The 13,832-nt window shown below is 43.1% G+C and overlaps 1 protein-coding gene across 2 annotated transcripts in view; it reads left to right on the forward strand.

Moving 5' to 3' along the window:
* Positions 1-6,420: 6,420 nt before the first annotated feature.
* Positions 6,421-13,832, forward strand: part of ATP8A1 (ATPase phospholipid transporting 8A1) — a 221,276-nt gene continuing 213,864 nt past the window's right edge. Inside the window, exon 1 of one of the 2 annotated variants that reach the window (XM_058670152.1) lies at positions 6,421-6,715. In XM_058670152.1, coding sequence (XP_058526135.1) covers positions 6,667-6,715 — 49 coding nt within the window. In that variant the 5' untranslated portion in view covers positions 6,421-6,666. The remainder of the gene's footprint in view (positions 6,716-13,832) is intronic. The other variant, XM_058670150.1, reaches the window with a different exon arrangement.

The following is a 13,832-nucleotide window of genomic DNA, read 5'->3' on the forward strand; positions in this document are numbered from 1 at the left end:
ATTTCCAATGGAGATAAATAAATCTTTTAAAAAAAAAAAAAGCACAGTTGCATACTGTGTCCCAGGGCACAAAATGACTTACTGTCATCTTGGCTAGTTTGAATGATCCTCTGTAATTTGGTTTCTGTGGACTAATTCTAATCTTTTCCTCAGTCTTTCCCAACTTACAGGTCTCTCTGTCATTTTTTAGAACAAGTCAGAGGAAGCCAACAGGGACCATGGCTAGGTGTAGAAGTAAATCAGTGGGCATGAGAAACTTCAGCGTGTTATGCAGGCAACAGAGAGCAACTACCTCCTTTGGAGGTTTATCCAAGATCCTGGGAGCATTTGGAATCAGAGTACCAAGGAAACTGGAACAGGAACAAGCAGGTTTAATTCAGCAAGTTCGGGTCAGTTCCCAAGTTCTTACCAGCTATGAAACAGACAGAATACAACAAGGAAAAAGTACCTTGCAAGTGGAGTCACATAGTCCAACAGATCTACCTAAGAGGGATGCTGCTTGCTCCTGAAAGTCTCTGCATCACCTATGCTTTCACCCCCCAGTTTTGGGCTTCTGCAAACCTCACTTCACTTCTTTAATGCCACCTCTTTAAAATGGCCCTTGCCAGCTTATTTTCTTAGGGAGTAAGGACTTAGATGTAATCCTGGATTAAATATTGATTCTACTTTTCATTTAGTGAATTTCCTCAGAGTTCAAAGTTGGCAAGAATCTACAATGACAAATGATCCCTCTTTCCAACAAATGTTGTTTCTGAGATTTTTTGGGGTCAGAGAAAAAAAAAACAACATTGTGATTTTCCAATACATCTACTAAGCACTGCAATGAATTATGAACCTCTGGGCAGAGCATATATCATCCAAGAGGTCCCAATACAATTGGCAAATACTTCATATTTGAAAGCTATGGCTTATTTCAACTAATTAGGAAACTACCTTATTTGAACTTGGCATTCTTTGTAAATGAAGCCATGAAACAAGAATTGTCATTTGATAATCAGATATATCCTGCATTGCTGTGCTCATTTTCTTTTCATGAAAAGTGTTGGAATATTTTTCCCCTTTCAGTATTTTTTACCTCATTATCACCACTGCTCATCCCTGAAGTAGCACCTAATGCAACATGACAAGCAAAAACATTAATATTTTGAAAGATGTTTCTTTTCATTCTTGATATTAATCTTCTGTTCAACAATAAATCCAGTTGCTTTACATTGCTGGCTATCCTTATTTGCATGTGTCAAATGCCACCATTTTTTTTTACCTTTTTTAACTTGTTTTTTTTTTAAGATAGACTTTACAATGAGGGAAGAAGAGACAGAGAAAGAAAAAATCTTCCATCCACTGGTTCACTTCCTAAATGACCACAACAGCTGGAGCCTATCCAGAGCCAGGAGCCAGGAGCTTCCTCCAAGTTCCCCACATGGCTGCAGAGGCTTAAGGACTTGCCCTCCTCCATTGCTTTTTCAGGCCATAACCAGGGAGCTGGACTGGAAGTGAAACAGCTGGAACAGGAATAGCACCTATATGGGATGCCGGCACCACAAAGAAGAGGATTAGCCTGTGCACCACCATCAGCCTACATCACCCTATTTTCAAGATAAAATCCACAGCACCCCATAGAAACAAGGTGCTCAGTGCATTTTGTTAGCACTCCTATAGGCAGCTCCAAAGAGTACCAGAAATAAGTGTGAAAGCCAAGAAGCAATACAAGGTACAATCAATGTATACAGGTGTATGCTAGAGAGTATAATAGAGTGGTGAAATCACACTGATTTACACTATTATTTGATTCACATTTGTCTTCCTGAAGCAAGGCAAGCTCTGTAAGCAACTAGATTTTGTGTTTTAGCTGACAGCTCCAGCTCAGATAACCACCTCAATATCTAGAACACAAGAAGCACTCAATAAGCCAAAAAAAACAGTAAATGAAAAGATCCATCTGTGCTCAGAGATAGGACACCATAAAGTAATAGGATTTGGGAGGGGATGGATACACTTACTGTCTTGAATGTGAGGATGGTGTCACAGGCCTACATATTAACTTAATAAATTCCACACTTCTGGGCCTTGTGTGGTGGCCCAGTGGTTAAATCTTCACCTTGCATCCACTGGGATCCCATCCAGGTATCAGTTCTTGTCCTGGCTGCTCCACTTCCCTTCAAGCTCCCTGTTTGTGGTCTGGAAAAGCAGATGACCAAAGCCTTAGAACCCTGCACCCCGAGAGACCTGGAAGAGACTCCTGGCTCCTGGCTTCAGATCAGCTCAGCTCCAGCCATTTTGGTCACTTGGGGAATAAACCAGTGGATGAAAGATCTTTCTGTCTCTTTCTCTCTGTAAAGTTGCATTCTGATAGAAATTACATCTCAATAAAGTTGCCTTTTAAAATGTCAAAATCTATGGGAGCAGTAAATTATATCATTTATAAGTTCATGAAATATTTATAATAATATTTTAAAGAGAATCATAGTTCTTCATATATTCTAGGTATAAGTCACTTATAAGATATGCCATACACATCAAATGGATTTTTGGATCCTGGAGTTGGAATAGGAGCTTGCTCCGTCCACTCCAGAAAAAAAAAACAAAAAAAGATATGGTATACAAGTTTCCTATAGTTTTGCGGGTTAGTTTTTCCCACTTTTTTGATAGTGTCTTTTGAGGCACAAATGTTTTTAACTTTTATGTCAAGTTTATATTTTCTTTTGTTCATGTTTGTGTGTGTCTTGCTTAAGAACTCATTATACCCATTCACAAGGATTCATTTTTATTTTTCCTCCTAAAAGCATATATATTTGGGTCTTTGAAATATTTTGAATTAACTTTTGTATATAGTGTGAGATACGGGCCTAATTGAATTCTTTAACATATGAATAAGTAGGCATTTTAATATGATGTGTTAGTAGATCATTGCTTCTTCCTTGTAATTCACTCGGCACGGAAATTTAATTTCTAATCTGCTTAGCACCTAACAGTGATATACTCTGGGTCCTTTGTTATATTTCTGCCTTTGTAACTTCAACTACTGTCTTAGTCCACTTTGTGCTGCTATATCACAACACCTGAGCATGAGTAATGTCTGAAGAAGAGATTGACTTATGAAAATGTCAAGGTTCCAGCATCTGTTGAGGGACTTGTGTCTTAAAGATAGAGGGTATCATATGACAAAAGCACAAGAGACAGTAAGAAAGGAGAGTCCAAAGCTGCTGTCATAAGAAGCCCAGTCCCACAATATCAACATGACATTCATCCAGTCACAACCTTTATCTATCCATGAGGTGATCTTGATCTTATTAGGATCCCCTGTTGCATAACAGGTAAACGTTTCCAGCATAAGAACTTTAACAAACTATTCAGACCACAGAAACTGTCCTTCATCTGACTCTAGGTATGTAACACTCAAGTCTGTATCTAGATCCTTGGGTCAAACAAATTCTACCATCATTTACAGCCATCAATGACAACAGAACATAGTGCATGTGTTCACACATACTCGCATGTTCTCCAACTACTCAATAACACAAGTTATCCCAATCCAAAGGGAAAGCCATGGTTCTCCATGACTTCCTATATGGCAGTTACGGAAAATATGACAGACATCTGCCATGTAATGTACACCATCTTAGAGCATTTTGATGGCAAACTTGAGGAAATTTTTTAATAGGGAAACTCAAGTGAAAATATTACAAAACCTTTAAAAGTAGGCTTATGGGAGCTTTTCACACCATTTATTTAGACAACTCATCAGGAAAAAAAAAAGCAAAGAAAGGGCTGGGGAGGATCTTTAGCATATCCTTAAGATTCTCTCACAGGTGGTCCTTGAATTCCCCCATCCAAGGATTCCCTTTAAAAAATCAAATGGATCTCTTCCTTTTCCCCTCAAACACACTTTCATATGTTCTTCTATCATTCCAAATTCCTTAAATGTTTATTAAACAACTGCTATGGAATATTTACCATGTGACAAGCATTCTTACCTTGGAAGAGGGCTTCTCATTTCTATAGATCCAAGTGCTTCTTGAGGGTCCTGCTCTTGGAAGCTGCCCTTTTCTCAACTGCTGCTTGCCTACTTGGCCATTAAGTGTGAACCAACTTGCTGCATTGCTGCTGAGTTTCCATGAATCAACTAACCCAGCACTTCACACATGCTAGGCATTCAGTGCGTATTTTACGGAAGATGGTAAAACCCAGCCCTTGGTGGAAACTCTCCTCAAATAATCCACTTCCTTGAGAAGCTATCCTTGACTTGCCCACTTCCAAGTTCAAAGGACCTGAGTATTTTCACATGTTCTTGTTGACATCTGAATTCTATGACAGGGTCTGTGACAAGCACACATTACTAGAAGCAGATTTCCCTGCCAGGGTAAGCCTTCAGAGCTTCTCACACTATGGAAAGTGAGATCTGAGAGCTTCCAAGTCAAGCATATGCAGATTATCAGAACCAGGCTTTCCATCAAGTTCCTGAGGCTTTAAACACATGGGATGTCTAGCAAGCTAGGTAAGTGGTTTTCCAGGAACGAAGCCATTGGGATAGTCTTGCCATTATGGAGGAAGTGATTCAATAGGGTAGCAAAGGACAAGCTGGAAGCTATAGACTGTATAGCACAAGGTTCTCTTCTGCATGACCCTCATTTCCTGTCTGAGTCACACATGTTACCAATTTTGTTCACAGGCTGTTAAAAGCACACACATGCAGAAAACAAAGGTTGTGTCGGGAAATCCCTGAATTGTTCTTTGTAAACAGATCTGAATCTCATCCAAGGACTAGTAAGAACTGAAAAGGTGATACTGCACTAATCAAACCTGGCAGTGAGTTGTGCGCTGATTTTGAGTAAAAACTGGCTCTGGTGTTCTGTAAAATAACAGCTTCGATGTTAATTAGGAAAGCCCTGTAGGCCAGTTTCTGTTCGCTCACGTTGGAGAGCTGCTTTTTCTGTTTTTTATTTTTGTTTTCTCTAACTTGTTTCAGACTTTTGTTCATCATGCCAGAGGAAATCAGTTTTATATAAGTTGATCCCGGGGCTTTGGAAGGAAACAGTCAGTGATGATCGAACTGAAAAGTCCTTGTTAACGCTTCACTTTTAGAAGACCATGTATGTAAACTTCAGCCACCCCTGAAGAGGACACCCCTGAGATGTCCCGTGAACACTGGGGAGCCATTTTCTTTGTTTCAATTCCAGCCTGTGAATTAAAGCCAAGGAGGGTGGACTCCTCATGAATATGCATTGAACTCCTGGCTGAGTATGAATGTAGGGCAAAGCTCTGATTAGCAAACCTTAGCCCCAAGAAGCAGAGGAAATACCACGAATAGAGATAACATACGATGGGCAGATTTCTTTCTCTCGTTTTTTTTAATTTGACTGGAGAATAACCACATCTCTCCAATCTCTCCCTTCAGGATCTGAAAGCAGTTCAAATAAAAGGCCTCCATGTGAGGCCATCCTCCAACAAACCAGTGCCGAGGAAGCGCAGCAAATCCGTCTTAATTTAATTTATCCTCTTTGGCCAGTTCAGCAGAATCAACACAGAACATTTGCACTTGGAAGGAGAAATAACAGTAATTTTTAAAAATATTTCACGTACTTGTTTTGATCACTGATGTAATGGGGTTAGGCTAGTCCACAGGACCTGAGGTAACGTTTCATATATTTGTAGATTTTATGCCTATGAGCTCTCGGCCCATTGCTGATAAAAACGAGTTTCTGCAGAATTGAATCAAAAATACAATCCCCCAAACGAGACATTGGGTAGGGCGCTCCAGGCCAACAGTTGATCTTACTGCAATTTCACAGCGTTGTCAGTGAGCACAAGGCTAACTAGCGGAGTGCCCCGGGCCGCTTCACACGCCGGTCCGGGGCGCCACAGGCAGAGGAGCAGCACCTGCCCCCGAACGGGCCGGCCCGCGCAGCCTGTTGCTCGAGGCCAGGCCCCGAGTCCTTCTGGGTGGGCGGAGAGCCTTGGGATTACACACAAACACCAGGGCGCACCCCGCTCTGCTCTCCGCGGTGGCCAGGGCCCCAACCTCGGCGTCCCACAGCCTTTTCCGCCTCTCCCGCCACCCACAGTACACAGCCTCCTCTCAGACGACAGGAGACTCCATTGCTACTGAAAGTCGGGGAGACGTAGGAGGCGAAATGCAAGGACGCCACCGCCAACCCACTCCTTCCGTCTGTTCAAAACCTGACGGTTAAAATGCATTTGAAAAGCAAACCGGTGAATCAGAGAAGCCGCTGGGCAGATGAAGTTGCTGGCGGAGGGCCGCGGAGACTCTACCGCACGTCTTACCTCGCACAGTGGTACAGTCCTCCCGGGGGCGGGGCGGAAACCGCTTTCCCGGCCGGTCTCCGCCCTCCTAGCCCGGGGCCGCGAGACCGAGGGAGCGCGCGTTCGCGCCTGCGCTCCGCCCCTCGCCGAGCGCCCCCTCCGCGTCTGCAGGCAGAGCTCGCTCGGCTCTGGGGACGCCGCCACCTTCGCCTCCGCTGCCTCTTCCTCCTCCCGTGGGCGTGCACGGGCCTGCGCGCCGGGGCGGGGAGGGAGCTCTGCTCTGGCTAGGCGGCGGGGCCCCGGCTGCTGTTGAACACCGGCTCGGCGCAGCCGGGTCTGCCTGCCTCACCGCGGTGTGACAGGTGCAGAGTCGGGGCTGAGGACCCACCTGCGGCCGGCGCGGTGATGCCCACCATGCGGAGGACGGTGTCGGAGATCCGCTCGCGTGCGGAGGGTAAGAGGCCGCCGTCGCACGGGGCTGGTGTTGGGCCACCCGGGGTCGAGCGGGCGGGGGCGGTAGAAGGGGTGAGCGTGAGTGTGTGAGACTGTGGGCTTACACACCAGAGCAGACAGTCTGTACACCGTGCGCAGTCTCCCGCCGACCCTTCTCCCTACCCGGTGTCATCTCGGGTGCACTGGCAGCCCCTTTTCTGGGCTCCACAAGTCCCAAATTGGAGTGGTGGGAGGGAGCCCCGAGACTTGCTGGTTCCGCAGCCTGCCCATTTGGTCCCTGTCACCGAGCGCACCCGCCCTGCCGCCTCCTTTTCCGCTAGTGGGCGGACCTCAGGGTCTTCAGTTAGCATCTCCCCATCTCCCCCAACCCCCACCCCTCCCACCGCTTCCACACCACTGCCCCCCGAAGAAACCGGCTCGCTTTTCTCATCTACGGGATCCTCCTATCCGTGGACCCTTGCCTCTCAGAGCGCAGGGAGCCTTGTAGGGGAGGGAGAATACTCCGTGTGTACCAGGGGTTCCATGCTCTGCAATTCTGCCTCTTGGCGGGGGAGTTGCACCCGGCTGAGGTTCCGTTTTTGTTTTCGCTTTAGCGCGAAGCCAATGCTTCGTTCCAGCTGAGCGGACTCTTAGCATGGTGGAAGCTGGCTCTTCCCCGGGCCAGCTGTTGAATGGCTACACCTGTAGGCAATGAGTACCAGGTGTGCTAGGGCGTTAGCTTGTGCCCATCACCCTGGCCTACCTGGCGGGTGGTACACAACTCTTTGAATATCTGATTGTGCTCTGTGTGATGTCTGTGTGTGTTTCGAGTTTTGTTTGCCTTTTTCTCTCCCACAAACCTATACCTGTTTCTGCAAAAGTTGGAATGGCAGGTGTTTGAGAATTAGCATACCTTACCACCATCACTGACCTCCAGCCTTCCTCCCTATCCTCCACTGCAGGCAGGTGCTAAAGTGATTTTTAAAAAAGCATACACACATTAGGAGAATGGGATTCTAGAGGTTTGAGACAGGCCATTTTATTACCTTTTTCTGCCCAAGGTCCTCGTGGAAAAAAAAAATAATAATAAGATTCACTGGATGCTATCATCCAGAATTCTCTGATCCAATAGTTTAAAAATCTCAGGTGAACCTCTGTAGCGAAAAGGTCAGAGTCAGAACTGACCTGTGTCCCACAAAGGAATACACACTGTCATTTATAATAGCCTCTCCAAATATTCATGTAAGCTGTTAAGAGTTTTAGATGTATAATTGAATAGGTAATACTAAAAATGCACACACTAAGATTATCTGTTTTTGCACCTCTGAGTGAAATGAATTTTGCTAATCACGTTTTGAATCAGACAGACAGTGTGATGATAAAAGTTGGTCTTAGTGATAGTTGGTATTTTTAAATAATGATGGGTGGATGATCTGTTGTCGGAAGTAGGAGCAAGAGAGGCAACGCAAAGCAGTACACAGCCTTTGGCACCTGAGAGTTTAACACAGAGAGGCTGCAGTGGTGGTTTAGATGGAAGATGGCCTTACAGAACCTTACAGCACTCCTGGAGGTTGCTGAAGGTGGGGATTCCCGCTGGTAGTTAGGGAACTGGACCGTGAGCGTGGTCTAGGAACTGGACCAAGGTTGAGTAGCTGGTCGAGAGATACATTCAGATTAAGAGCTCTGAGAAAACAAGGACTGCCTGTTTATTAACCTTCACATTGCCTGAAGGTCCAGTGCAGTATAAGGGTCATAATGGTGCTTGGTAAATGATTCTTCCCTCTGAAATCGTTTGATTTCAGTTTTTTTAGTTCCTCAGCATTTGAGGTTGTGTTAAAGACAAATTAAAAATCCTATGAGATGGCCATGTGACGCTTGCTTTGCCCAAGGCATATTTTCCCCTGACAACTGCTGCTGCCTAGGGCCTGCCTTTGCATTGCAGCCCCCTTGGCTTCAGCTGAGGGCAATAGCATCAGCTCTTCACCCAAAGGCAGCTGGTGCATAAATGACTCACACACTTGTAACCTTGTGGTTTGGCCACAAAGATTTTTTCTGTGCTGGCCATATCTCCCTTAAGGTTACAAGGTTAGCGATTTAGAATGAAAATCGAAGCAGAAAGAGAAAGTGAATCAGTTGGTAGAGGAGAGAATGGATGATTAGAACAGGCATGAAGATGTTGCTGATGGACATGAGTAAAACTGAATAAAGAGAAAGGGGAGAGAATAGAGTGGGTGGGGACACAAAGCTGATGAGAGAGGGTCATCTGCCCTTAGAGCCCTCCCTTTCTCTCCCTGAGTTTTCCACTACCAGTTCTCAAGTTATATTAAAATAAGCTGTTTTGTTTGTTTGTTTCCCCTTTGAAGCCACTTGAATGGGTTTCTGTTCCCTACTTAGACTGGCCTTTCTGTCCGTTGTTTACAAGCAAATTGAAGAGAAAGGACTTAAAGGGAATAGAAAATAAATAGCCTAAGAGAGAGAATGTTGCGCCTTGAACATTGTGCTTGCTGTGGATGGCATAGGTCCTGTGGAAAATCTGGGATTTAGCACAAACCTATTTCTGAGCCTGAGTGCGTACTTTATGAAGGCACGATGGAGGTCTTTGTGCACTGCTTCTCACACCCCAAGGAACGTGCTGAGCTCTTGTTCAGTGCAGATCTCGTTCTGGCTCAGGATATCTGGGAGGGTCTGGAGTTGTTAGGTCTGACCATTTCACAGTAGTGACAAATGATATGTGATGCTGCCTCAGGGTCCCAGGCTGAGCAGCAGTATTCTGAAGCAATAGTCATTTCAGCGGTGGAGAGAGTGTTGAAGGTAGAAAATAGCAATGTGAAAAAATGGTAACAGAGAACATGGCTTATGTCAGAGTTCTTAAGGAAACGTGACAAGAAGAGAATGGCAGTTTGGATAGGTAGAATGCTGCTGGATCAAAGAGCATTTTTAATGCCAGGATGAGTCATTTAGATACAAAATCAAATATTGAAACAGCATCATAGAGTTCATGTAAACTAATTTCTTCTTGGAAAATGACACCATTGTATAGTATCTGACCTGGCCAATTGGGAGCTGAATCATTTGAAAGGACAAAGAAAAGTCTTAGATGAGCCTAGAAGTATGTTGGATGTTCTGGAGGCGAAAGAACTCTCAGACAACTCCACTGGAAGTTCTTACAATGAAAAGATGGTTCATGTTAGAATGGAACACCCAAAATGGGGAGAAAGGGAGACATTTCTATGTCATGAAGACATTCAATAGGTATCTGTTGACCTCCTACAAGTTCTGTTCCAAGTTGTTGAGCTATATTAGTGAACAGGAGAGGAGTGCCACCCGAAGGCACTTATGTTATAGTGAGGAGGTAAAGCAAGCAGAAAACATCAGCCAGTTGCAAAATTTGTTATTGTTGTAAGTGCTGTGGGGAAAATAAAGAGAAAGTAAAATGTGTACAGTGGCAATCCTGTCAGATCCTGTAGTCCAGGCTTCATTGACAAATTGAAGTGAAAGAGATGAGGGAGTTGAATCACATGGGGATCGGGGGTTAAGGTGTCCTCCTCAGAGGGACCGTCCAGAGCAAAGGTTAAGGCAAGGTGAAGGCAGTCCAGCCCATTAAAGAAACTGTCTAAGAACAGTAGGAATGGAGGCCAGCAAGGTCATGTGATAACCCTTGGCTATCATGAGTATAGGGCAAGAGAGATGGATTCAAAGCAAGAGCAGCAGTTTTGCAGCAGTAATTTAGAATTTCAGTGTTTATGAAGTTGCAGAAACAAAGACACTAGGATAATAGCGGCTTACATGAAACAAATTTTCACCTGCACACGTAGCACCAGGGTGTGCAGTCAGCCTCAGCTGAGCCTGCTACGCCAAGCCGGTTGCCTCCTCTGGCCTCTGTGCTTCATCATCCTAGGTGTGTGAGTTCTGTTAAGTCACAACATGGTGGCTGGGGCACCAGTCAGTGTGTAGGCGTTCTAAGCATTGAAAAAATGACGGTGTGAGAGAAAAAAGGATTTTTTTTTCCTGAAAGCACCACACACAGACTAAAGCTTATTTTGCATTAGCCTCTGTCTGCAGGAGAACTGGGAAATGGAGTTTTCCAGCTGGGCACATTACTCAATGTAGTGTCACTAAAGGGAAAAGGCGAGAAAAGATTTTGGGTTGGCAACAGGTTCAGTCATAGTCAGGTCCTAAGATTGCCAAAGACTCTTGCTTGAATGGAGCAGGACCTGCTCTACTCTTCCCACTATATAAAATCCTAAGCATTGAATTATTCAAGTCTAAAGAAATGTGCATGTGAGGAAAAAAACCTACCAAATCGTCTGCATGTTGTTTTGCTGAGCATTGGTTATGGGAAAATGTAGAATCCTTCATTTGATTATATAAAACATCCTCAAAATGATAAATTTGCAAATATCTTTAGCCATCTCATTTTCCTAAATGGTAACTTTGAAAAGTTTGTAACCCTGTAGAATACTTTGTTTCATTTACTAAAATGTTCATAAAAGAGAAACAAAATTTCTGGATGGGCAGAGTGGTTAAATGGCAATTTGAAATGCCCCCATGCCTTCCCAGAGGCCCTGTTTGCAATCTCAGCAGTGTGCTTCAGTTTCTTGTTGATGCACACCCTGGAGGGCAGCAACTGAGTTGTAGGCAACATTTTTAAAGGAAAACTCTGGAGGCTATTTCAGTTATCATATATATAAATATAAAAATTTGTTTCTTTAGCAGATATTGTATTGTGTGATGCACCTGCAATGTACCAGCTAATCGGGCTGTAGAATGAAGGGATGTGGCAAATGAAGGAGACCCCACAGGAAATGGAGGAGATGAATTTGAACTTTGTAACGGAAGTGGCATGGTGTAAGAGTATGATGAGGTGTCACAGAACCAATATTTGAAAGTCTCAAATTATGTATCATTGTGATGTAATTCTGAGAATTGCATTAAATGGATGGGACTAAATGGTCTTGACAGAACTCAATCCTCTTTTCATTCTATCTCTTCTAAAGCAGAGGCAGTTAACGCCTCTGCCTACATTACAGCCATAGGAAAGTTTGTCTGAGTCTGAGGACTGTTTGAAGTGAGGACAATGTGTGCTCTGTGGCTGTCTATCTACAGAGCTCCGATAGAATGTAATTGTTGAGAAAACTACAGTTCGGACTTTTCTTCTCCGCTCCTTTTTGGATTTTAGGCCTTTCAGTGACCTTATTCTCTTGATACCTAGCTCTCAGAGAATTTTTGGAAGAGCTTAACTTAGGTATTTTGATTGTAGAGCTACAACGTGCTCATTGGAAAATCTCACACTGTAAACATGATTTCAAGAGGACAACTTCTCACTAAATTCTGCCATCCAAATATAATCACATTGCCATTATACAATCTTGCATAAAATTCATATGCATATTTAGAAAATGTTAGTATCTCAGTACAACTGTTCTCTAGGAAAAGAAAATGCATATTTATTTCAGAAAAACAGTTTGCTTTGTTGTTAACCTTTGCTTCTTACATAGTAGTTTCCCGAATATTTGTGCCAATCTAATACAAATTTGTATATACTCCATTAAGGAAGTGATTTTTGTTAGACTTCCTGTCACTACTTTTATCTAGGGTGCTTAGAACAGTGCCTGTCACCTGTTAGAGGCTCAATAATTATTTGTTGCATGCATAACAATATCATTATTTTTTATAGTTGAGCATTTTATGTAATATAAGATTTACTGAAGAATGCTCTGAGGCCCAGTGTGACGGATCAGCTGGCTGACCCTCTCCCTGCAAGGGCTGGGATCCCATATGAGTGCCAGCTCCTGTCCCGGCAGCCCTGCTTCCCATCCAGCTCCCTGCTGGTACCTGGGAAAGCAGCAGAGGATGGCTCAAAGCCTTGGGACCCTGCACCCACGTGGGAGACCCAGAAAAGGTTCCTGACTCCTGGCTTCCGATTGGCTCAGCTCCTGCCATTGTGGTCACTTGGGGAGTGAACCAGTGGATAAAAGATCTTTCTCTCCTCTCTGCAAATAAACCTTTCCAACAACAACAACAACAACAAAAAACTACACGTGATCATTTAAATAATTTAAGCTTGACTTTTTTACCAGATAATTATTGAATAAACATTTTTTACATTTTTTGTGACAGTTGATACATATTTCAAAATCGTTGAAAAGATCATCTTACATTGAAAGTGAGGGTGAGTTCCTATTTCTCAATCCATTCTCTAGCCATATAAATATACACCTTTGAATATACTAGAGTATTCAAGAGTTTTGTTTGAAATGGAATTGAAAGAAACTTATTTTGATGTAAAATATTTTGAAATCCATATATACTATTTAGAGTGCACAACATTTATGTATAACATAACATGTTATACCATGCATAACATTTAGTTTCTATGCATGTGTTGAAATCTCTGTGAATCCATGAATTCAAATATTTTTTGTGCTAAAATATACTTTAAATCCCATTTTCCATGAACTTTTGCAGTCCTCTTATACAATGTGATAAATAAATATAAATACTCAGGATCACATTGCTTTAGTTATTATATTACACAGATTTTACTATGGTGATTTTTTTTCTCCTTTGTGTTAATCATGTTCTTATATGACATTTGTGTTGGACTTTCGAGAGCTTATATGTTGAGCATATTCTTTTCCCTGTTTGTAATTTATCTCCCAACTTTGTAGTGTTTTCACATCATTAATTTTTATGAGGTACAATATTTATAAGTGTTTTCCGTAAGGTTATACTCTAATGTCATTTTTATAGCATTTAAGTAGTTCAGTAGTAAGTAGTAAGTCCAGTAGGATTTACTTTTAGGGGGAAAACAAGTTTCTGGATTCATTTTTCTCCAAATTATCCTCTCCATATAGTAACTATATATTTAATAATCTTACTTATTTGAAAATCAGAGTAACACAGAGAAAGGGGCAGAGACAGAGAATCTTCCATCCAGTGCTTTACTCCTCACATGTAATTTCTCACATCTTCAGATGACTGCAATGACTGGGGTGGGGGAGTCTGAAGCAACAAGCCAGGAGCTTTCTTTAGGTCTGTCACATAGGTCATCTGCTACTTTCCTGAGACCATCAACAGGAAGCTGGATCGGAAGTGGAGCAGCCAGGACTCAAACTGGCGCCTGGACGAGACATTGG

This window comes from Ochotona princeps, chromosome 11, assembly GCF_030435755.1.
Source record: "Ochotona princeps isolate mOchPri1 chromosome 11, mOchPri1.hap1, whole genome shotgun sequence".
NCBI lineage: Eukaryota > Metazoa > Chordata > Mammalia > Lagomorpha > Ochotonidae > Ochotona > Ochotona princeps.